The following is a 23,144-nucleotide window of genomic DNA, read 5'->3' on the forward strand; positions in this document are numbered from 1 at the left end:
AGTGAAAGCCGCTGTCTACACCACGCCTGAACTTGGCGGTCAGCGGGGGGGGGGGGCCCTGGGATGTTGGTTTTGGTGGTTCACTGCCTTTCCTCTATGTGTGTTGCTTAAGTGAACACTCATTTGCATTTCCTGAGTAGCCCGGTGACAAGCAAGAAGCCCGGAAGCCTTGCCGGAGAACAGACGGGAGCCGGAATTAAGCACTGGCTAGGACCCCTGGGCCTCCAGGAACCAGGCTTTCCCGCCTTTGTCAAGTTTGATTCAGGGCCCACTGAGGGTGCAACTTTTTTTTTGTGTGTGTGGGCATCTTTAAGTGTCTTCTCTCCCCTTAACTTTGGGACAGGTTACGAATTTGTATAAGGGATGGCTGAAGATGGGTGATTGCAACCCAGATAGCGTCGGGATTCGTAGGGTTTTGCCATCTACAGGTAGTCTCCGCTCGTGGTTTCTCAGCCTGGACCCTGAGCTGCCATGCTCCTAGCCCCAAATGGAGGGCGGGCTCCAGGCCAAGGGCTCCCGTTGGCCCCACAGAGGTCAAAGGCTTTTGGGGGAGGGTCCGGAAAACAGACGCCCATCTGTTACAGAGACTGCTACCAGAAGTAGCGAGCCCTCCTCCAAGTCCCTGCAATTCCTGAGAGAAAGATCAGAAAACTGAAGGCCGCTCTTTTCACTCACGCTCTCCAGCCGCTCCGAACGCTCCTCATTCCCGCAGGCAGGCCGCGGGATCCTGCTTCCAGGTTTCAGGCCCCCCCTTCCTTTCCTAAAGGCTTCCAACCCACTTGCTGCATTAACTTCCTACTCCACAGGCTTCTCTCTCTTGCTCGCCTTCTCCAGCTGCCGTAATTTGAAGCAAGAGCCGTACAGACTCTTCCTCCAAGCAATTCTCTAATGGCTTGCATAACCGTCCGTCAGCGAGGGGGTGGGGGGATGCCACGTGCTCCAAGAACCGAGCAGGAACTCCGAGTGGAAGAAGCGAGAGCGGTCACAGGACACCAAGGACCCACAGGATGCCCCCTTCCGGGAAACCAGTCAAAGGCTGGGTTCATATTTGCTGTCTTCCCCTTAGTTGGAAATGAGATTTTGGTAGAAGACAGTCTTCGTCATTCCAAGCAAATGACAACCCGTGACGGGTTGCTGGGTGTGCGTGCAAGGGGGCTGGCTCGCTGTGTGGAGCGGTTTTAAAACTTTTAAAACTTCGGAGGCATCACTGTTCCTCACCTCACCGTAGTCTCAGGATGCCAAGGGGACAGCAGGGATCACCCCCTCCTATGATAAAGGAAACAGGTTGCAGAGATAAAGACTGCTTCCGGCTGCCCCTTTCCCCCCTCCAGGCGGACCTCAGCCCCGCCTCTCTTTCCGCGTGCTTGCTAGTGGTTCCCGGAAGGCTGGGACCAGAACAAAGCCCTCAGAAAGCAGGACCTCATTTACATGGTCTGTGACCGTGTACCTCGAACGCAGTGTTAAGTCAACCTTCTAACAGTCGCAGAAGCATCCTCTCTAGCCAGGCGGGGGGGAGGAGGGTGTCTGGACTGAAATGCAAGCTCACTGACATGCCCTCCGACATACACAACCAGTTATCCTTCAGTTCAGATGAAAGGAGGCAGCTGTTTGCCGATGACTGACTAGGAAGGACTTGATTTGATTTAACCCCAAACGAATCTCCTATGGGGCTCATTAACTCTTTGAGAGCAGGCTGTGATATGGGAATTGGCAAATTCATGTTAGCTGCAACCAGACAATCTCAAGAAAGGCAAAACCAGTGTGGACCGACAAAATGCTTCCCTTTGAGCCACATAGAAGTTAAAAATCCGACGGAACATTTTAAAATCATCTTGCCAGAGCACCAGGGACCTACTTTGTAGACACCCCAGGATGTTTTAAATCTGTTAATTTTATGGCTCACCTGTAACACAGCTAGGGATCTTTCAAATGGCGAAGGCTGGGAAGAATCGTGGGGAGAATGAGTTCCTATCCTTCGTTATTCAGCCAGGAGTGATGGCAAGAGAGGCTCAGTGACTTACCCAAAGCCACCCAGTTTATGGGTAACCGAGGGGACAGGTGCGTGCACGTCTTTAGACCCCGTTGCACGAGGCTACGATCTGCCGTGATAACCATCCACAGGGTGGATCAAACAGGCGTCCTAGGTGCACAAGTATTTCCCTGTACAGGAATCAGGCCAAGGGGCCGGGGCCACAACTCAAATAACCCCGTTCACTTTAATCTCTCAAAGATCCACTCTGTGTGGTCTGCCTCTCTTGGATACCACTTCTTATGGGAAGATGTTTCTCGATTTCAGGAGGGGCCCTCTCTAGCTATCTTGACATTTCATTTAAGTGGTCGTACAGCCATACATTCTAAAGTTGCTTAGAAAATTGTGTAGGACAGAAATAATGCTGTGAAGGGCACCGGGGTGGCTCAGTCGTTAAGCGTCTGCCTTCGGCTCGGGTCATGATCCCAAGGTCCTGGGATCGAGCCCCACACCGGGCTGCCTGCTCTGCGGGAAGCCTGCTTCTCCCTCTCCCACTCCCCCTGCTTGTGTTCCCTTTCTCGCTGTGTCTCTGTCAAATAAATAAAATCTTTTAAAAAAAGAAAGAAAGAATGCTGTGTGAATTAGACTCCGGCAACCCTCTGGGCCTTTACATGAGAATAAGCTTTTATCTTTCCAGCGTCTTAAAAATTGGGAGGGGCGGTTGGACTGGCCTTGGGGAGCAGGGAAGAGCAGAGCATGAGAATCTACTCTGAGAGGCACGGAGGGAGCCTGGAGTTGTACTTGCTAAGGACCTCCGTGGTAGGAAGAACTTCATTTAATGTGGCATTAGTTTATACCAGCAGACAACCGTAGTTTTGACATTTGTGAAAGTGTCAGATCAGAAGAAAGAAACCATTGGATTGAATCTCTTAGTCCTCCCAACCTACCCAATGTAAACCTCCAAAATGCCAGGGAACACTGGACTATTCATTTGCCTTAAAATTGCCTGCATTTCAAGTTCACACTGGTTCAGTATCTAATCCCAACATTCCCAAGTGACCTGAGTACATATGTTTGAAACTTAATTCAAATACAGTTCAGCCTTGAACAACATGGGGCTTTGGGTTGCCGAACCACCCCACCCCCCACCCGGCGCACAGTTGAAAATCCACATACAGGTTTGGATTCCCCAAAACCTTAAATACTAAAAGCCTACTGTTGACCAGAAGCCTTACCAGTAGCATAAACAGTTGAGTAACACCTATTTTATATGTTCTATGTATGATACGCTGTATTCTTACAATGACATAGTTGGAGGAAAGGTTATGAAAACCATAAGGAAGCAACATGTGCAGCGCTATACCGTCCTTTATCAAAAAATATCCACAGAGAAGTAGAGCCCTTCAAACCCATGCTATTCAAGGGTTGACTGTACTTACTCTAGATTTCACTTAGCATTTTCAAGCACTTATAAAGCAGAAAGGCAAAGTAGTTTTCAAGTAAGTGACTTTTATTTTTCTCTGACATTTCACAGTCAATTTCTACAAAACTTCATATTTCCTCAAAAGAATTCACATTTGGTAAATAAATCTCTACCCTAAAGAATTCATAGCAGGAAAAACACTTCAATATATGCACGAGAGTTACTTTTCTGTTGCAGGAATCATAGTAAAGTCAGATAATACTATAATCAATAAAAAGCCATGAGTGTAATAAATTACAAATGTTATTAAACTCCGTTCCCATAACCAGTTCCATCAGCAGCTTTTTCTAGACATGTCTCACCCCTGCCAACAAAATCTGCCAGTAAGTTTTCTTTAAGTGTTGGTCTGAACTAAGAATTGCTTCTCACTTGCAGAAGACGGCAGCTCTGCCGCAGTACTTCATACCAGATCAAATCATGCCCACTAAGACCATCACTACTTACAGCCTTGTGCAACCACCAGAGATCCTTCTGGTCTACTCCGAGGTTCCTCCATGTGCCGATCTGGCGTCTGGCCCCTAATGTCTGGGAGCCTCAGTGGACCTCTTCTTCCAAGAACTAGCTTCCCTAGTTGGCTTCATCTGCTTACAGCTCCACGAGGGAAAGAACACCCATGCTAACAGCCTAGAGAGACTTCCAGCACGAAGTCACACAATCAGAGAGAAGCCGGGGAGGTGCTGCTTCCCCTGCCACTCAGCAGTGCAGATCAATGGTGGCTTTCATCATCTTTTACCATAACAGGAAGGGAAATGCCAATCTTAATCTAGGAAGAAGAGTCCAAGAGGGTGATAGCTCCACAGAGGGTTTTTCCGATGGAATAAATTTGGTTCTCAGCAAGTATGTTCAGATTTTTGACACTCAGTAAGACTCATGACTGGCGCCCAGGCTGTTCTGAGTGCACCTGTCTCAGTAGCTTTGCTGCCAAATACGTTCTGCCAAAAAGGAAGCTTCCTAGCATGGTGCGCAGAGCAGAACTGTTGTAGTACCACACGGATTGAGGGGAGGCAAATGGAGTGGGCCAAGAGGAGAATATTCAAAGGAGCTGAGAGTCTGCTTAAAGACACATTTGTTGGGATTTTGAAACTCCTTCAGAAAGCAAATTGCAGGTAATAATTCTGCACTGATCAGGAGAGTGCAGAGATTTTACCAAGCTCTTTCTAAATTGGTCATATCTAAATCATACATGTTTAATAGCAAAGTGAGGGCAATCTGAAGCCTTGAAATTTAAAAACTATGTGACAGTTATAACTACCAGGTAAATGTGAGCATTAGCTTCTGGCCCTGGTGAAACTTCCAGAACATCTTTCTTTGTAGAAAAGGTGAAGCTGGTCATACAGGATTTCTTATTAAGGTAATTTGCACAGAGATTTTCAAGAGGATGAAATTTTTAAATGAGATAAAAAGTCGGAAATGATACTACTTAGAAATTCCATTTACCTTTACCATGAAGCTCAAAGAATCGGTATCATCTGGACATTGTATCACACCCTCCATTTCTAGATGAGCTTCAAACAACCAACCCTACACCTCTGGCTTTGCTGCCGACATCCAACGCACAAAGGAAACACAGAAGACTCTGCCCCGCAAGTGCTCCACGTCACTGTGACATGCAACAAATGAAAACTTTGGAGAGGCAAAGAAAATCGGTACGAAGAATGGTTTCCAACGTTTTGGGCACTTCAATGTCATGACCTCAGGATGGTTTTAATTCAAAGTGGGTCAAGCTTAGTGATCACTCCTTTCCTCTTTTACAAAAACAAAAGGGGATAAAAAGGTGGCAGCAGAGAGTTAATTTACGTACATTCTCAGAAGCCACAAAGCTCTCTTTTGAGATGTTCACACATAAAACAGGTTGCATTGTTTCAAAAGAAGGGGCGGGGGGGGGGGGCGGGAAGCATACATTTCCAGACTCCTCCAAACTCCCAACCAAGAGATGCTGGCCATGTCTACTTTCTTCAGAGTCTAAGTCAAAAAAGCAATTCAGCAATTATAATTCCAGATGGTACTGAATCCATTCCATACTTTACAAATCTGAAGTATTTTGCCTACCAGTTTAAGTGAGGAGCAATCTGGCTTGTGATTAGAGTGAAAGAGTTCAATGGTGCGACCCTCCCGCCTCGACTTTCCAGTTTAGGAAGACAGAGCGTCACATGCTTAAGCGCTTGCACCCTCGGCCCAACCTGTGCCCGAGGCATTTTAGCGTTTGCCCAGATGGCACGATGCCTTGTGGAACGCAAGACGCCTCCTCTTTCTCTCTGTGACTAAGACATTCAAGGGAAGCTCCACAAAGGGATCCTTCTGTCACCTACTCCCTGGTTTGACAGGTGTCACTCTGTGTGCTCCTCCCCGTCACTGTACCCTTGATCGCAGTGAGTGCGTGGGACGGTGGGAGGTGACAGCCACAAGAGCCCCACACAACCATCTCTCCTGCTTGGCCCCGCGACCCATCTAAGTGCCTGCAGGCTGAGGAAAGGGGCCCCGAGGGCGCTCCGAATCTGAGGTCCTCAGAGGGACAGGGACGTATGTAAACTGTGCACAGACCACAGGTTAAGACAGCGGCCGGGTATGGGCATGTGGCTTCCTAAGTGAACTGCCCAACAGTTTAAGTGTAGAAGGAAAAGCTCTTACATAAGCTTTGGGAAACAGGAGTAGAAACAGCCAAAGTGTTAAAAAGAACCGCTCAAGTGACAGCAAAAGCCTCCTGGGTTACATGTCTGGGTGGTCGGAGAATGCTTCCAGGTCACTGCCGCTATGCCTAGACCCCGAGGTTAAAGAGGCCTGCAGCCTGGCCCAGGCCTGAGGAGCCCTGCTCTTGGTGGCCTCGATGAACAGCCGGGTCTGCTCCTTCAGCTGGTCTAGCTCCACCTGAGTCGCCTGGTTCTGACGAATCAACTCCTTGGTTTTCAGCGTGATCTCCAGCAGACCGGACCTGTGCAGGACGAGCAGGGTATTGTGAAAGCGCCTGTGCTTGCTCTGCCGCCGCTCTTCGAAGAGCTCGGGGCTGCGGCAGAGGCGCCCGGCCGCCCACAGGGGCGAGAGCGGGGAGCTGCTCTCGCCGCCGGGCGGCGTGCTGTCCGACGCGCAGACGGGACTGGCGGGGGAAGCGAAGGTCAGGCTGGGGGCTTTAGCCACGTGGCTGCTGGACACCGGCTGAAGAGTCTGTGGACTTCCGCCCGCCGCCAGGGAGGGCACGCCCTGCGGAGCGGAGTCCTCGGCCCGCTGGGCGCCGGGCGGTGCGGGCGCCGGCGGGCTGGGGGGCGCGGCGCCGGGCTTGGCGGGCTCCCTGGAAGACAGGCTCGGCCCCAGTCTCTCGGCACAGACTTTCTTCTGCATCCCGCTGTCTCCTCTTGCTTCTGTGCTGACGGAGAGGCCCCTTTTGCCTGGGTGGGGGGCGATTTTGGTGTAAGAATTTAGAATGGGCAGGTAGTTCCTGGAGTCCGACTTCTTCTCACCGGCGTGACACGGGCTCGCGGGAGGCGGCGCGGGTGGGTGAAGGAACAGCAGCTGCGGCTGCGCCGAGATCACCTCGAAGGAGGGCTGGACGGTCCACGACTGGAGCTGGGATGAGCTGCTGCCCTGCGAACAAAGGAGAAGAGCAGCACGCTGCCGTGACCTGCCAAGAGGGGAAGCGCGGGGAGCTCCCGGCCACCGCGGAGCTTGCCTCACTGGCGCGCTAGCCCTCCTCACGAACGTGACGGAAAAGCGGCCTGAAAACCCGTGTGTGTGTGTGTGTGTGTGTGTGTGTGTGTGTGTGTGTGGTTTGGGTGGTGTGTATGTGTGTGTGTGTGTGTGTGTGTGGTTTGGGTGGGGTGTGTGTGTGTGTGTGTGTGTGTGTGTGGTTTGGGTGGGGTGTGTGTGTATGTGTGTGTGTGTGTTTACCTTTCTTAAGGGAAAACTGAAGGAACTCTATCATTTTCATTCAAGTGCTAGCCCTCAGAGAGAGATCGTAGGCAGGGGAAGTAATGACAGGGTTAAGGTCACAACTGAGGCAATGAAAATATGGATAGTGCGATGTCCTGACATAAAAGGTGATCATCTCAAGACTATAAATATGTCTTCACACCAAAGTCTGTCTTCATTTAGTTACATCTGGGACCTCTTGCACCTGAAAATGACTTTGGATTCGAGAGATACATATTGTTGGGGCCGCCCGGTCACCAGTAAGCCATTCAAGAGAACGGTGCCTCCGCGGTGCTCACTACGTAGGCAGGGGCACTGCGTGTGGCCATTTATGTGGGTGCTCTCATCTCACCTCGCTAATACCCAGGCCGAGTTACTGTTTCTGCTCATATATAAGAAATAGAGGCTCAGAAAGTGGAAATAACTCGCTTTAAGCCTCTGAGCTACTAAGTGATGGAGCTAGGATTCCATCCTCGGTTTGACTCTAAAATCCATCCTAACCATTCACTACTCAGCTTTTGTTATGTTACCCCTCGATTGTACATTTTTATTCTTAAAATACTGATTCAGATGGAAGTCTAATAAAGAAGGGCATGGCTTGGGGCACCTGGGTGGCTCAGTCGTTAAGCATCTGCCTTCGGCTCAGGTCATGATCCCAGAGTCCTGGGACTGAGCCCCGCATTGGGCTCCCTGCTGGGCGGGAAGCCTGCTTCTCCCTCTCCCACTCCCCCTGCTTGTGTTCCCTCTCTCGCTGTCTCTCTGTCAAATAAATAATAAAATCTTAAAAAAAAAAAAAAAGCCAGTCCAGTTCTGACTCAGTCCCAAAGATATGGGTATAGATGAGGCTAGGAAGAGAGAACCCGATGGAGGCTCTTACCTGTGGTGGGGCCATTTGATTTATCTGAAGAAAGCTATGGACTGTCTTCCCATATCTGCACACCATGTTGCAGACATTTCAGCTTCTTGGATGCCTGGCTAGGAACTTTAGGCCAAGTTCAACTACAGTTCATCTGTACAAAGGCTAGGATGACCCAGAGAGTCCATTCTGGAGCCCAGTTGGTGTTTGAACATACCCTGGGGTGTGCCTAAGCAAGCAGTACCAGGCCTAGCACCACATTTCCTTGTCAGAGGTCCAAAATTAGAGGTCTTTTGAAGTAGAGATCAGCCTAGCCCACTCAGTCAGGAGCAAAACTTCACGCTATCCCCCTAGTCACTTATGCCATAAGGACAAGACCTAGGAGGCAAAGAGATCCACAAACTGTCTAACTCATTACTCTCCCAAGATGATTTCAGTGGATCGTTCTTCCTAATGCGGCTGTATGCTCACTGCCTTCATAGATACTTAGCTTATTTGTTCTAATTAGATTCGACAATGTATTATTCACATTGAAATCATCTGAGGGAACACGGGACAAGATTTTCGGCTTGGATAGGATCTCAGAATCATTTCACAAAAAGCTTTCATGTTAAAGATGAGCAAACTGAAGTCCACGGTGGCTAAGTAATGATGTGCAAGATCACATGGTCTGGTGGCAGGGAGGGAATCAGACCCTCACAACAAAAATGACTAAAAGCAAGCAGCAATAATCAAGACATTACACAATACGCAGATTTTTTTTTTAAGTGTACAAATTATTTTAATTTTGGCATGTGCTGGATTCAAGCATGTCTGAAAACACAAAACAAAACTCCTAGACTGCTCCTCTTAGGTCAGCCTGCCTCGCCCCGAGCCTCCAAGCTCCTGATCGAGCCCAGCAGCCTTCCTTCCTGGAGGTCTTTGTCCTGAAGAATGACGCTCTGCTGGAAAAGCCTACTCACTCCTCCAGCCCTCAGGAGCTGCCAGTCTCGCCTACCACAAAGAAGGCACATAAACACAGACAGGCACACAAGAAAGAGCCAGAAGGGAGCAGGAGAGGAAGGCGGGGACAAAAAGAGGCCGGAGGAAAAACAACCAAACCAGAAGCAAGCGGCACTGGGGGGGGGGCCTGGACAATCTCATGTGGGATCCATCTCATGTCTTTATTTCCTCTATTTGTCTCACTAAGGACAACTATGTATGCTTCCAGCTGAGATGTGATCTGCCAAGGAAAAAAATCTTCAAATTCTTAATTCTTTCCCCCAAGTCACTAGGTTGCCTTGGTGACAATCAGTTTGTGTTCCTCTGTAAGAACGAGGTAAACAGTTCAGATCCTAGGGTTTCCTGTCAGGCTCTCGCCAGGTTCTTCCACCTAAGGTGGGAAGGTCAACAACACAAAGCCAGATCTCCAACTTCACCAGCTGCAAGCAGCCTCATCAGTGGACCCACATGGGAACTGATAATGCTTTTGAGCAAAGAAGGGTAAGATTAAATGTTCTTTAGCCAAGTTAATGTGATTGAATTCTCTGTTTCAAGCACTGGGCTGAGCTTACACTTTCATTTCTAAATCTTCTTTTCTTTCATATCCAGACAATAGTCATGTCATATGCATAGTTATGTAATAAAGCCCCAAACAGGGTACTTTTCAATTCCACAACAATGCTGTGTGGACTCTACTGGGATAGCCATACCCAAACCAAAGAGCTGCTTTCTCACTAATGACATGGCTTTGAGAGAACATGGAAATTGCCTCTCCTGCTCAAACAAGTAAATACATCCTACATCTCTCAATTTAAGGGCAACTCAAATTAAAAAGAGATTCTTTTGTTTCTACCCTCAGTTCTGCCATATGTTAGAATGCACTGAGGAAGTTACAACATTTTTACTTTGTTCCTTTATACGTGACAAAGAATTCTGGGGTCCCTATGGACAAACCAGGAATACAGAAATAAAGTAGTCCTACTGTCTGGAAAATGGGAACACGGGTCATGATTATCACAGTCCTTCTGAAAACACTGTCCCCAGGACAGAAGCACACATCAGTGTGGTTCCAGTGGTCTGCTTCTAAAATCCTCCTTGATGGAGAGGGAGAGGCACTGTACACAGGGAGCTCAGAAACTTTAATGTGCAGACACATCAGGAGACAGTAGTCCTCCTCACCTGTTTGACCAGCACATTCTTCATGACAACCATCGGTGACAGCGTGGGGAAGGCACTGCCCGCAGTCTTGGAGTTCTGCCTTGGCCTATCTTCTCGGCTCCAGCCTAAGGCACTCAGCATGTCCTCGGACTCCATCTGCTCGGCCGAGCTCAGACACTCTGAGCTCCCATCTGCTGGGCAGAAGAATGGTCAGTTCGCATAGGATCTAGGCTAGGGGCTCCTAAGCAGACCTTCTAAGGAGTTAACAGACTTCTCAAAATGGAATGCAACATTTGTGATATACATTTTTGTGAATTTTTCTGAATGGGTCTTTAGCTTTCATTGTATTCTCAATGGAATCCACACATGACCCCTCCTAGCCCCAAAAGATTACAAATCACTGCCCTAGGACAGCAGACTTCCTTTCTAACTCTATTACAGACAAAAGCTTGCATCAGTTAGGGTTTATGTGAAAGTAATCATCACCAGCCTACAGGAGAAACAGGTGGAAGGTTTCAAAGTTAGATCATTACTTTCAAGAATCTGCTGCTGAGACAGGAGGGGAGTGTGTGTGTGACTGGGGCAGGATTAAGACCTTTAGAGGCTTATTATTATATCTCAAGATATAATAATAAAAACAAAACCAACCTTATGTAAACCTCAAAACTTATATCCATGCTGAAATTTAAATAGCTCCATCCTAAATTTTCTAATTGCACAATTCTGGATAAGTTCATCAAAGCTGAAATTTAAAATGTGTCTGTTAGCCACCTCCACCCAACACCTCCAACAAAGGAGGTGTTGGTATCCTAAATGCACACTGAGTGTGCCTCTTGGGGATCCTGCACAATGGGAGATAGAAAGATACTCTCCGAGGTAAAGAAAATGAGGTTGCCCGATGTGAAATCCATACAAAAAGGACTTAATTAGCTACCTCCTAGAGTAAACCAAGAGACTGCTCTAATCCTGCTAGCGAGGAGTCTGGGAATACACTAAATGCTCATCAAGAATCTGAGTAATTTGGCTGAGGCAGGACGGAAATGTGACTATAATTTAAATGAGTGTAACTGTCAACACTTGCATTTAATCAGAATCTCTAGTGATGTTTTTTAGAATTTACAGATGTTGGGGGCCTCCCCTCAATCTACTGAATGACTTATCTGGTGCCCAGGCAAGTGGATTTTCACAAAGCACAAGGATTCCGAATGTGCACCTCTAGTGAAGAACCAGGGCCAGAGACAAAGGACCTGAGAAGCAATATGCATGCCTAGCACATGGATCTTGTTTCTAAACGCCATTCTGCACAAAAAGAAAAACAGATCCTTGGAGAAACAGCTGAGTTCAATTCAAATCCTTGGCAGTGAAAAGTACATGATGAGCCTGGACATCTTACTGTCCCAGAAAACAAGGAAGTGCTCAAACACAAATGGGGTCAAAGTCGAAAAAACACAGTACTATCTAGAAGGAGTTCCCACTGGCCAAATTTGGGACAATTACATAGGAAATGAATTACAAAAGAATTCCATGAATCCACAGTGGTACCCTGCTGTACAGAAGACTGTCAGCTAATAAAGTGTACAAGGAGTGATAAATCGGATCACCATTTTTAAGCCAAGGATGTAGTAATTGATTCAGGCAAGGAACATCAGTGGTTGCTAAAACCACTGGTCAAGAGTTTTTGGGAAACAGGATAGTTACGCAGTGTCAAAGTATCATCCCATAAACTATGTACTAATTACAAGGAGAAAAGGGTACTTTTACAATAAATAAATCTCCTATATGTTTACACACTACCTTAACCACATGACCAGCCAGGGAGGGCATCACCAAGAACAGACAAACTTTGGAGTCTCGTTATGTGCTGCTATGGGAAAGACGTAACATCAAGAGTGTAGTACTCTGGTAAAGAAAAAAATGCTTATCCTGATTCTAATATGGGGAAACTACCAGAAAAATCCAGAGAGTGAGACAGTCTACAAAACAACAGGCCTAATTCATTCAAAAATGTCACTGTTGTTAAAGAAAACAAAGGGAAGAAGGGAAGGAAGGAAAAGGCAAGGAAAGATGAAGATGCTGTTCTAGACTGACTCAGACTAAAAAGGACAACTAAATGAAACGCACACAATCCTCAACTGCATCCTGGATCCAAAACAAACACATTGACAAAAAGATAAACAGTTATAAAGGACAATATTGAGACAATGGGGAAAATCTGAATATGGACTGTGGCTAATTAATAACTACATCAATGTGAAAATTCTTGGTTATGACACTGTTGTAATTATACAGAAGAATGTTATTTCTTTAGAAAATTCGTACTGAACTATATATGTTTATATAAAGATATGTGTGTGAACAGAAAGAGGTGTGTAGGTGTAGAGAGATAAAGCAATAGGGCAAAATGGTATTACTCAGTGGATCTGAACAAAAGACATCTGTGATGTTCGTTCCGTTTTGTGTATATTTGAAATTTTTCAAAACATAAAGCTGGGAAAATAATTCAAATGGGAAAAACTACCTTGGTTTTACAAATCCCATCACGCTCCAAGGTAACTGGAATGGTAACTTGGGGAACTGATGAACTCACTCCCTGGCACGTGGCCCAGGAGAGGCCGGAGGCATTCACTGGGGCCACTTTCTGGGGCATAACGATGATTTTTAATCCCACCTTATGTCTGAACAACATAATGCTCCTTAAAGTGCTTTGACATAGAGAATAAGGCAACTATCAGAAAAACTATCCAGACTTTGGGACATACTACAAAACATGTGGCCTGACAAGGCTGAGGTTGTTGGAAGGCAGATGTTAATGTCAATATCCTGGCAATAATCGGTGGTAGGATTACGGATGTTTAGTTCTTCTTTGCATGTTCCTAAATTTCGAAGCTTCTACAATGAGCACGTATTACCTTCATGATATGAAAAAGAGATGAAAAACAAACATGATACTAAAAGAAAAAAAAGAGCCATTAGGCCTACAATGTTTCCCAAACCAGTCTGATCACAGAAATCACCAGAGACACGTGTAAAAAGCGGTAAAACCCATCTTTCAGGCCCTCCCCGAGACCTTCACTATCGTAATCTCCAGGAGATTACATTTTCTTGTGATCAGTATTTTTTTTTCTTTTTAATTCTCCCTCAGAGAATGAACCCTGCCCACACCTTGATCTCAGACTTCTAGCCTCTAGAACTGTGAGATGACAAATGTGCTGTTTCAGTCATCCGGTTTGTGATACTGTTATGGCAGTCCTAGCAAACTCATACACCATCCTAACCAATAAAAGTCTGGCTGGAATATGGAATAACCTTAGCTCAATCCACGGCAATATTCAGATAACAGGAACTGCACAGGTATCCACGTGCCCCCCCCCCAAACTTCAACCATAATCTCAGCCCAGTCCCTGATGAATTTGGGCCAAAGGTCAGTATATATGGAATGCCAAAGCAAGGGAATCTTGTGGCTGTCTTATAGAACACCAAGAAGTGTGGATAGCTGCACCAAATGTAGGTTTATTTTGTTTTATATTTTTTAAAGATTTCATTTACTTGTTTGAAAAAGAGAGTGCGCTCGAGGGAGGGAAGCACGAGCAGGGGGAGGGGCAGAGGGGAGAGGGAGAAGCAGACTCCTCGCTGAGCAGGGAGCCGGATGCGGGACTCGATCCCAGCACCCTGAGATCATGACCCAAGCTGAAGGCAGACACTTAACCAACTGAGCCACTCAAGCGTCCACGTAGGTTTTAGTCCCTGCACAGAATATTTTCACTCCAGTGTAGCAACTGTGAGCATCTCAGACAAAGTGTATTCCTCATCACTGGCTACTCCTGATCAATTATTGAATGAATAAATGAATAGATGAGGTGGATTTGGCTGACTCAAGAATTTCATCAGACCTTGCCACTAAGTACTGGGCTATAGTGTCGAAAGGTAGGGCCTCTGGAATCACACATCCCTGGATTCAAATTCCAGCTCTACCATTGACCAGTTACCTGATCTTAGAAATTATGTATTTAAAAAAAAAAAATTTTTTTTAATTTTTAAAAGATGTTATTTTTTTATTTATCGTAGAGAGAGTGTGTGTGCATGAGCGCATGCAGGGGAAGGAGGAGAGGGAGAGGGACAAGCCAACTCTATGCTAAGCAGAGCCTGAGGCGGGGCTTAAAGCAGGGCTCAATCCCAGGACTCTCAGATCGTGACTTGAGCCAAAATCAAGAGTTGGACGTTTAACGACTAAGCCACCCAGACACCCTGGAAATCATGTAATCTTTCTATGCCTCAATTTCCTCATCTGTAAAATGGGGAACATAATAGTTACTTTCTTACAGGATAGTTGTTATGATTTATTTTATGTGAACTACTTAGCATGATTCATGCCACGATGTGTTGCGGCTGGTTCCTCCCAGCTCATTCAGACTAACGGTATACATCTTTTCTAATTCCCCAATCTTCCCATCCCCACATTTGGTAACATCGTATAAGTAGCTTGAAATTAATTGGTCCTGGTGAGAGTGTATGTATCATGGAAACCGGCAGACATTATACATCAGGGGCTGGCTTGCCAACCAGCCACCGGTTACAGAGAACTTATATGGTAAATTCTATGTAAATGTTAACATCATTATTATTATTCAGTAGGTACTCCAACTCCCTTGGGAGCTTGAAAAGCCATTCTGCTAATTAAATGAGTAACACTGATGAGATTCCTTTAGCAACTGATGACCTCAGGGGAATCAGGACATACCTGGGTGGTAGTGATCGGTATTTTTAAAAAAAGAATCTCAGGTGAGCCTTATGATGAGTCAAGCCTGGGAAACAATGCTGAGAGAGAAGAAAAACCCAAAGGGCTAATAAGCTGGCCCTCCTTCCCTGGACTGTCCTTTTTCTAATCCTTCGATCAGTTGTTACTCTGTTCCTCTCTGAGCAACAATCTATTTTTAATTTGGCTTCTCATGCAGTATGCCTACAGGGAGAAAACACACCAGTCTAGGGATGAGAGTTCTAATTTTCCTAACAGCTGCATTTTATACTATAAATTAATAAATCAACAAGATGGATTGATTAGTCTCTGTGAAGCTGGATAACATACATCTTCCTCTAGGAGAGGGGCTCTACCTCCTGGATGCTGACCCAGCCAGAATCCCCTGGCATCATCTTTCTGTGTCCTCTTGGCCAAAGATGTTGACACTAGAGCCATATTTAAGCCATTACCCTCAAACCTCGAAATACAAGTGCCCAGCACAATAAAACATTCGCTGTGTAGGAAGCTCGCCCTTTCAGATAAGGTTTAAAACAAACTAGTGAGGAAACCTAAAACCATTCTACTTGCTTGTCTCTAATAGGGTCTCCAGTTTGGAAGTATACTGGGGGGTCTCCATCCAAATACAGAATACACAGATCCTGGCAGGGATGGGTTGTGGGGGGAAATGTTTTTAGACATGGCAAAATTACTTTCTTAGCGAAAACAGTTACCTTAAATTATATACTACTTTTGTTTTTCATTTGCTACACGGTGACACCACGCAGTAGTACTTTTTTTCCCGCAATGTAGCTATTCCTATGAAAAAGGAGCTAAGACAACAGAATTGTGAGTATTTAAATATTTTTTTTTCCAGTCATCACTTGCAGTAGTTGGACATGTTAAGATTTAAAGTTGAGAGAGTCTGAGTTGAAAAAAGATGGCAGATCACCCCTTCAGAACTAACCCCCAATGACTCTGATGGGTAGCCCAGCATACGGCACCAGAATTACCATTTTAAGAGATCAGATAGTTATTTATCCTGTACATGAAAGCTTCCCACATTTATCACACAAATGAGTTTTAGGGAGGACACTTTTCAGGCAAATCATTCATTGCAATGTGGAAGGAATACGGTATTTTTAACCTGAAAATCCAGAGTCCTTATCTGACTCAGCAGCTGCCATGCCGAATTGACGAGCCGCCTTCTTCATCTCCGTGCCTTTGCCCAGTTTGGCCGAGAGTCTTCTGGGGCTCTCTCTGGACGGGTTTTTCCTCTCCATGTTTTACTGGGCTGCAAGCAGATTCATCAATGGTCCTCCTTTCATCTGAATTGCCCTGGGAAAAACAACAATTACGTAAGAAGACAGTGCCTGGAGAGCTGACACAGGTGATCCAGGTGGTGAGAAAAGTGAGGGCAGAGAACGCTGGCCTCACCCACTTCCTCCGTATTTTCTCAGAGGCCTCCACTTATACGGGCTTCAAGTTTGCTATACAGGAGAATGGTTTCCACCCAAAAGGAGGTTCACTGTCCTCTCCTGCCCTCAAATTCCATTACAAATTCAGGGCACACAAACCACGCTTAGTGGAAGCTTTGTAAACTGCTAACAAAGGCACACTTGATTAGGCTTTTTGGAAGGGGTAACTCCCCCCACCCTGCTCCCCAGGGTTGAGAGGAGAGGTGATGCCCATCTTGGACAAGGCTTGCCTTCCCAGCATGCACTGGCAGGCTCCAGACTTGGTGCCACCTCCCACAGGAGAGTTGCTCAAATTAACCTTTCACTTCTTTGGATGAGGTACTACTGAACAGAGTAAACACAACTCCTCGTATGTGCAGGCTACATTTTGGCTTAAAAAGAACTTTTCTGCACAAATAAGACCATGTATAATTGTGCTTTGATTCTGTACAAGTCCACACACGTTACTGCTGTAAATATCCTCCTCAGTTGCTCTTCCATTTTATAGAGGAGGAAGTTGAGGCTCAGGTTAAGTGACACTCAGTCATTTAGAAATAGTTATCCAGTGCCCACTATGAAGCAGGCATTGTGCTAGGACCAATACAAAGTGCACAGAACAGACATGGTCGCTACCTGGCTGGAGCTTATCGTCTAGAGAGCCAGACAGACACTAATCAAGTAATCATACAACTACTTAATCACTTTTTTTAAAAGACTTTATTAATTTTGATAAAGAGAGAGGGAAAATGAGTGGGGGGGAGGGGCAAAGGGAGAGGGAGAAGCAGGCTCTCTGTGGGGCAGCTGAGCAGGGAGCCCGATGTGGGGCTTGATCCTAGGACCCGGGATCATGACCTGAGCTGAAGGCAGACACTTAACCGACTGAGCCACCGCAGGTGCCTCACTTAACCACTATTTTTTATATCAGCTGTGAAGGGGAGGGGCTAACAGTCTGGGGTGGGAGGTACTGGGCAAGGGAAGGCTTTCCTGAGGAAGTGACATGTAGCTGGGATCCAGAGGAGTCAGCCAGGGGAAGGGGGATGAGTGGGACGTGGCCCTATGAAGGCCCTAAAGGAGCAAAGAATCTGACACATTCAAAGAGTTGAGAGGCCAGGGAGACCAGAGCACGGTGCAGGGGGGTAGAAAGCCCCCCATGCACTTGCGCCTAGAGGGACTGGTGGGGGCCAGACGAAAATGCTTATAAGCATTTTCGAAGCATTCTGGAGGCTGGACTGAGGTTAAAATGGAGAGAGGAAAGAGAGGCATTGAGATCATTTGGATACTACCGCAGTAGCCCAGGTGAATTAAAGTGGTGGCAGTGGGGATGGAGAGAAGGGAACAGATTGGAGATATATTTAGAAGGAAGACTTGATGGGGTTTGGTGATTGCATGCTGGGAGGGAGATGGTGGGACCACTTCCGAGGCTAGGCAGCCCAAGAGGGCACAGAGGGACTGGGTGGCATGGCTAGGCCGGTCCGGTCTTGGCTATGTAGAGAGAAGTGACTGTGGGTCATCCAAGTGGAGATGCTGGAGAGACTGTCACATGTACAAGTCAGGAGCCCAGAGAAGCTAAAGAAGCCTAGACTTGCCCCAGTGACACACGAGTCCACAGCAGATCCAGGGCTTGGCTAACAGTGCAAAATAGAGACAAATGAACCCTTCAAAGAGCTGGCAGAGGCTGAGAACATTCCAGATATTTTAACAAGGCCATTGGAGTCCCTATGGAATGGCAGTGGTAAGGATGGCATGGTAAGAACACAAAGGCTACTGCAGGCATAAAGAGAACAGGGAAAATGGCAATGACGATGACAAGTGGGCAGGTGCTGTGGTCTGAATGTTTGTGTCCCCCCTCCCCAAATTCTTATGTTGGAATCCTAACCCCCAGAGAGGATGGTATTAGGAGGGGGGGCCTTTGAGAGGTGCTTAAATCATGAGAGTGGAGCCCTCGTGAATGGGATGAATGCATTATCAAGGAGACTCCAGAGAGACCCCTTGCCCCTTCCACCAGAGGACAGTGAACGCTCTGTAACCCAGAAGACGACTGTGCTGGCCCCCGACCTTGGATTTCCAGCTTCTAGAACCGTTGAGAAATACATTTTTGTTCTTTATGAGCTGCCCAGTCTGTGCTGTTTTGTTACAGCAGCATGAATACACAAAGATACTAGGTACAAGCAATGCCTGGTGAGGTTTTAATTCACAGTCGACTTGCAACTCCATCCATTTGTCCTTCTGTGGAGTGGAGTGGAGAGGAACATGAGCTCCCTGCCAAAGGGCACTGTATCTGGAATACCCTGAAATGCCAAGTCTGAACACTTCTCCAGCAGTGGATATAGTGAAGAACATCAACTACTCCAGAAGCAGAGGAGCAATTCAAGATAAAATTAAGACAAGGATGTTCACAAGCATCCTTTAGCAACCCTCTTGCTCATACTTTTGCATTCAGTAGAAGTGGACTTAAAGGGAACTTATCTGAACGAGACTGAATTTTAAACACAACTGCAAGTAAAAATTATTTTGTATCCTATCTAACTCATTCAAGGGGACTGGCTTCTCCCATTCAATCCATGTCAAACCAAGCACTCTTGGTCACAAGTAAGTCCTATGTGCATAAAAGATAAACAATGGCACTGTCCCATCTTGCACAGCACGATGGAAAAGCAGCATCTCTATTGGGTGGCTATGAAATTGGACAGCATGAATAATCCAGTTTAAAAAGGAGCCCAAAATGTAGAACTGTATGTCTCATTAAATCAGGATCCTTCTGTATGGAACCCAACAAATGTGCATAGTTTCACATTTTCCTGAAGTAATACCATCGAAAGGGAACAGGAAGCTTCTTCAAAATGGAAGGAGGTGTAGCTTGTGGATGGGCAATCAGACTTAAGAAAGTCTGACCCTGCTGTTGATTTAGATCAGGAAGGTAGCTCATGTTAGTTGCAACTAATTGAGCGCTTGGCAAAGTTTTCACATTACCTTACTAGATGTGAATTATTTTACAGGTATTTTAGATAAAGCATCCCAATTTAGTCTACAGTCCTTTTGATAAGACAACAAAAAAGGTCTTGCTACTGTTACTAAAGTGTGGTCAACGGAAGTACAGAAGATACACAGGAGTTCTGGCTCATTGAGAAGGTGCATAATTGTGGAATCAAAACACAAATGTTGACTAATAGGTTAAAAGGAGAACAGATGCAAAAATGTTAAATCCTAGAGAACTGGTGGCAGTTGGAAATAAAGAACGCATAATCCACTTTAGAACAGCAAACGGACTACTTTGGATGTGAAAGTGGCTAAAAATATGAAAGCCTCTGTCCGAAGTAAAGTTCTTTTTCAGCAACAGAAAGCCTTAATGTCTTAGGAAGGTGGGATGGACAACGAAAGTCTACATCATCACACCTTGACCTCTCTTCTCTGAGAAGAGAGGCACTGCCTTCCTGGGAGTGGCCCTGGGGACATCAATTAGCCAGTAAACAACAGACCCACTCCTGCACAACACCCTATGAGGCCCAGGACAGCAGAAAAGCACACAGTGATGGCATTTACCACCACTGCTCTCAAAGCCAGGGCCATGCAAATGGCAGTCTGAAAACCTCAAGATTGTTTTTCCTCCTCAATATTATTTTACAATCAAGGTAGATGCTCATAAGCTGACTAGCGGTTGAAATTGGGTTACTAAGCTCTTACCCAGCGCACCATCTCCTGCTTCCTGGCACAGACTGGAAACCACTAACCCTGCTTTACAAACATCTGAGCTCCTCACATGCCTGACTCTCTGCTAAAAGGGCTCCAACTTAAGTTCCCCCAGACTGTCAGAATCGACCTAATTGGGCCTCTTCTAGGTGCACACATGACACATTGTCCAGAACGTTCCCAGAGGGAATAGTACACATAAAACTCATACTGGAAAGTGAATCAATAAATATAGAAGTTTATATAAATAGGCATAACATAAAATTTTAACAAGTGCTCCACAGCACTTGGCTCTTCTCTATTTTTACACTCCTTACATTACAGTCTGGTTATCTGTCTCCTCAACCTCAAGAATTGGGTTTTGTGGTTTTTTTTTTTTTCATCTTTGCAACCTCAACCCCCCACAACTAATGTGTGAGGTGCTCAAGAGAATAATACATTCCAACAAATCTTCTGTCCTGCTGCGTCCTGCTGACAGCCTCGCAGCTTAGCTGTCACCGAAATACCTGAACAGCTTGAAGGTCAAGACTGTGCATTTCCAAACACCATGGTCATCTCAAGATCTAACTTCCGGGTCTGGTCTCCTGCAGGAAACAGGTATCTCATTTACCCCTTATTTTAAGGTGAAACCTCAGGGATAAATCCACCAACCGAATTAAAGGTTGTCTAATCCACAATCTTTATGGAGATTTAGGCTTATGATAAAAGGGAGACCCAAGGTTTACAAGGAAAGGATCTTGAAATGCCCCTCAGATCTTTCCTTTTATAGACACTTGGCAACTTTCCCAAGAGCTCAAGTTCCCTTTAAAACTGTATCACGTGGATAACATGCGTGCATGGACAGAGGTGTGAGGTGAAAGTCCAAGCAGAGGTTTAAATACAAAAAAGCACAAGGCCATAAAAATTAAGACCTTACCACCCAGAAAATCATGAGTAATCCCAGTTAGAATTAGAAATACATTACTAGCTTTTCCTTCAAGTCATTTTGTCTTGGTCTCCATATGGGAGATACCATTCTGGGGAAATGTCTGTGTGCTTTAACAGAGGGAGGACACCTCGCCCCAACCTAAATCTCAAATATTAGTTTTCCTCTTCGTCTCCATTTCCATTCTCCAACTTGGCTTCAAATTTATGTCAAAGATCCTGAACCCCGATTCCATACAATGTCCTCTGTTTGGAACCAGATATGGCTCCCTTCATTCTCCTTTTCCAAAGAGATAAGATTAGTGAAATTCTCCAAATCCCCAGCTTCCAGAAGGGTTCACAGTAACAGTGCCCACCTCCCCATTCGCACCAGCCCACGCTGCATCTGTGCCAGGCAGCAGGAGCACCCTCCAGGCATCCACCAGCCTGCCAGCTCAGCAGGGCAGAACTGGGCAGACCCTAGGACCATGCTGTGACTGGCATACCACCAGACTCCCAGGGCAAACGCCCAGGCAATGTGTATTGCCAGGACTTGGGCAATAACAGGGAGCCTGGCTGCGGCCTGAGCCCTGGGCCTGGCTCAGAAGTCCCCGAAACCCACCCACTAACCACTAACTCCTTACTTGGCACTGCGCACCTTCTCCCCCACCTCCCCACGCCCTGGCACCATACCTGGCAAGCTGGCCACCCAGGAGAAATAACCAGCCAAATGGGTGACAGCAGGTCTCTGCAAAAGACAGCACACCTGCGTCCTGCGCCCAGAACGGGGCACTATGCCCACCCCCTAACTGGAGGCCCAGGACCCTCACCGGGTTACCAGCCCTGCTCCCATTCACCTGCCCATTCCCTGCCCCTCTGCTCAGAGCCCTGAAGGCCTGCGGGCTCGCCGCCGCTGCCTGGACGCCCAGCAGGGCTAGTCCGGGGCCCACCCGCCCTGACTGCACACCTCACTCGCTGTCCATACAAGTCCCCTCCCCACACACAGCCCCCAGTCTCCCGCGATCCCCTCTCCCACGCAGCCGCGCCCCTCCAGCAAAAGAAACCAACTAAAAGGGGAACAGACGCACCACCTCCTGCTGCCACCATTTGGCCCACTGTCCCCCGAAAGTCCGGTCCTCTCTCTTGCCTACGTCGCGTCCCTCCCCTCCCCTACGCCTGCCTCCTTTCCCCACACTCCCCGCGCGAACCCTCTGCCCCCGGGCCCAGCCCTCCCTCTCTCACCTAGGGCCGAGGTCGCCTCTCCACGACCGGCCCCGCGGGTCAGGCGACGCATGCGCGAGCCCGGCCCCGCGGCTCCATGACAACCCCGTCGGCGCCGGGTCTCAAGCTATTCCCCCCGCCCCCTGCTCCGGCCTCCCGCCCATTTCTCCTCCCTCCGCCTCCGCGGCGGCGTTCTCCGGACACGTGACTCGGCTCGGACGAGCCGGCACCATGGAGACTGTCGAGGTTCTCCTAGAAGACCCCCCGCCACCGGAAGGCGAGGCGGGCACGCCTCTCAGGGAGGTGCCGACGTCCCTAAAGGGCCTGCGCTCTCTCCGCGGAAGGCGGGCGTCTCTATGGTTGGTTCTCCGGAATCGCCGCCATTTTGTACAGGGGACCTTGAGCGAAGAGCCGCGGGGGCACGGCTCCGAGGCGGGGTTTTGAGGAGCAACGGGTGGGCGGGCTTCTAGCAAACTGGGCAGGAGGCGTGATTCTCCTGCGGGAGCGGGTGATTAGCCGGGTTTGGCTCTCTCGGTCTGTGCGCAGGGACACTCTTAGGGTTGGGGACCGGGACAGGCCTGCTGACGTGCACGTGAAGCCGGGGCGTGGCGTCCGGCGTGGGAGGGCAGGCGGGCACCCTCGCCGCGGTCTGGGCCTGGCGGAGGCGTGCCCCAGCGCCCCGCGCGCGCGGCTCACGTTTTTGCCACGCGTGTCGCGGCGGTTGGCTGGCGTTCCCGGCTACCTCTCCAGGCACCCTTCACGAGGCAGGGACGCAATATTTCTTTTGGACGGTTTCA

At 47.5% G+C, this 23,144-nt stretch overlaps 1 protein-coding gene across 2 annotated transcripts; it reads right to left on the reverse strand.

Moving 5' to 3' along the window:
- Positions 1–3,458: 3,458 nt before the first annotated feature.
- CIPC (CLOCK interacting pacemaker) lies at positions 3,459–22,457 on the reverse strand. Of its 2 annotated transcripts, XM_028100719.2 has the most exons (5): positions 22,369–22,412; positions 20,730–20,807; positions 16,227–16,417; positions 10,369–10,538; positions 3,459–7,028 (listed from the first exon to the last, which is right to left on the reverse strand). In XM_028100719.2, the coding sequence occupies exons 3-5, from the start codon at positions 16,360–16,362 to the stop codon at positions 6,159–6,161; spliced, it is 1,176 nt and encodes a 391-aa protein (XP_027956520.1). In that variant the 5' UTR covers positions 16,363–16,417; positions 20,730–20,807; positions 22,369–22,412; the 3' UTR covers positions 3,459–6,158. The 2 variants fall into 2 exon arrangements, with proteins under 2 accessions (XP_027956520.1, XP_027956514.1); XM_028100713.2 differs by lacking the exon at positions 20,730–20,807 and having other exon boundaries at positions 22,369–22,457.
- Between the last annotated feature and the right edge of the window lie 687 nt (positions 22,458–23,144).

This window comes from Eumetopias jubatus, unplaced genomic scaffold (genome assembly GCF_037043125.1).
Source record: "Eumetopias jubatus isolate StellerSeaLion01/CBP00866 unplaced genomic scaffold, mEumJub1_p1.0 scaffold_7, whole genome shotgun sequence".
Classification (NCBI taxonomy): domain Eukaryota; kingdom Metazoa; phylum Chordata; class Mammalia; order Carnivora; family Otariidae; genus Eumetopias; species Eumetopias jubatus.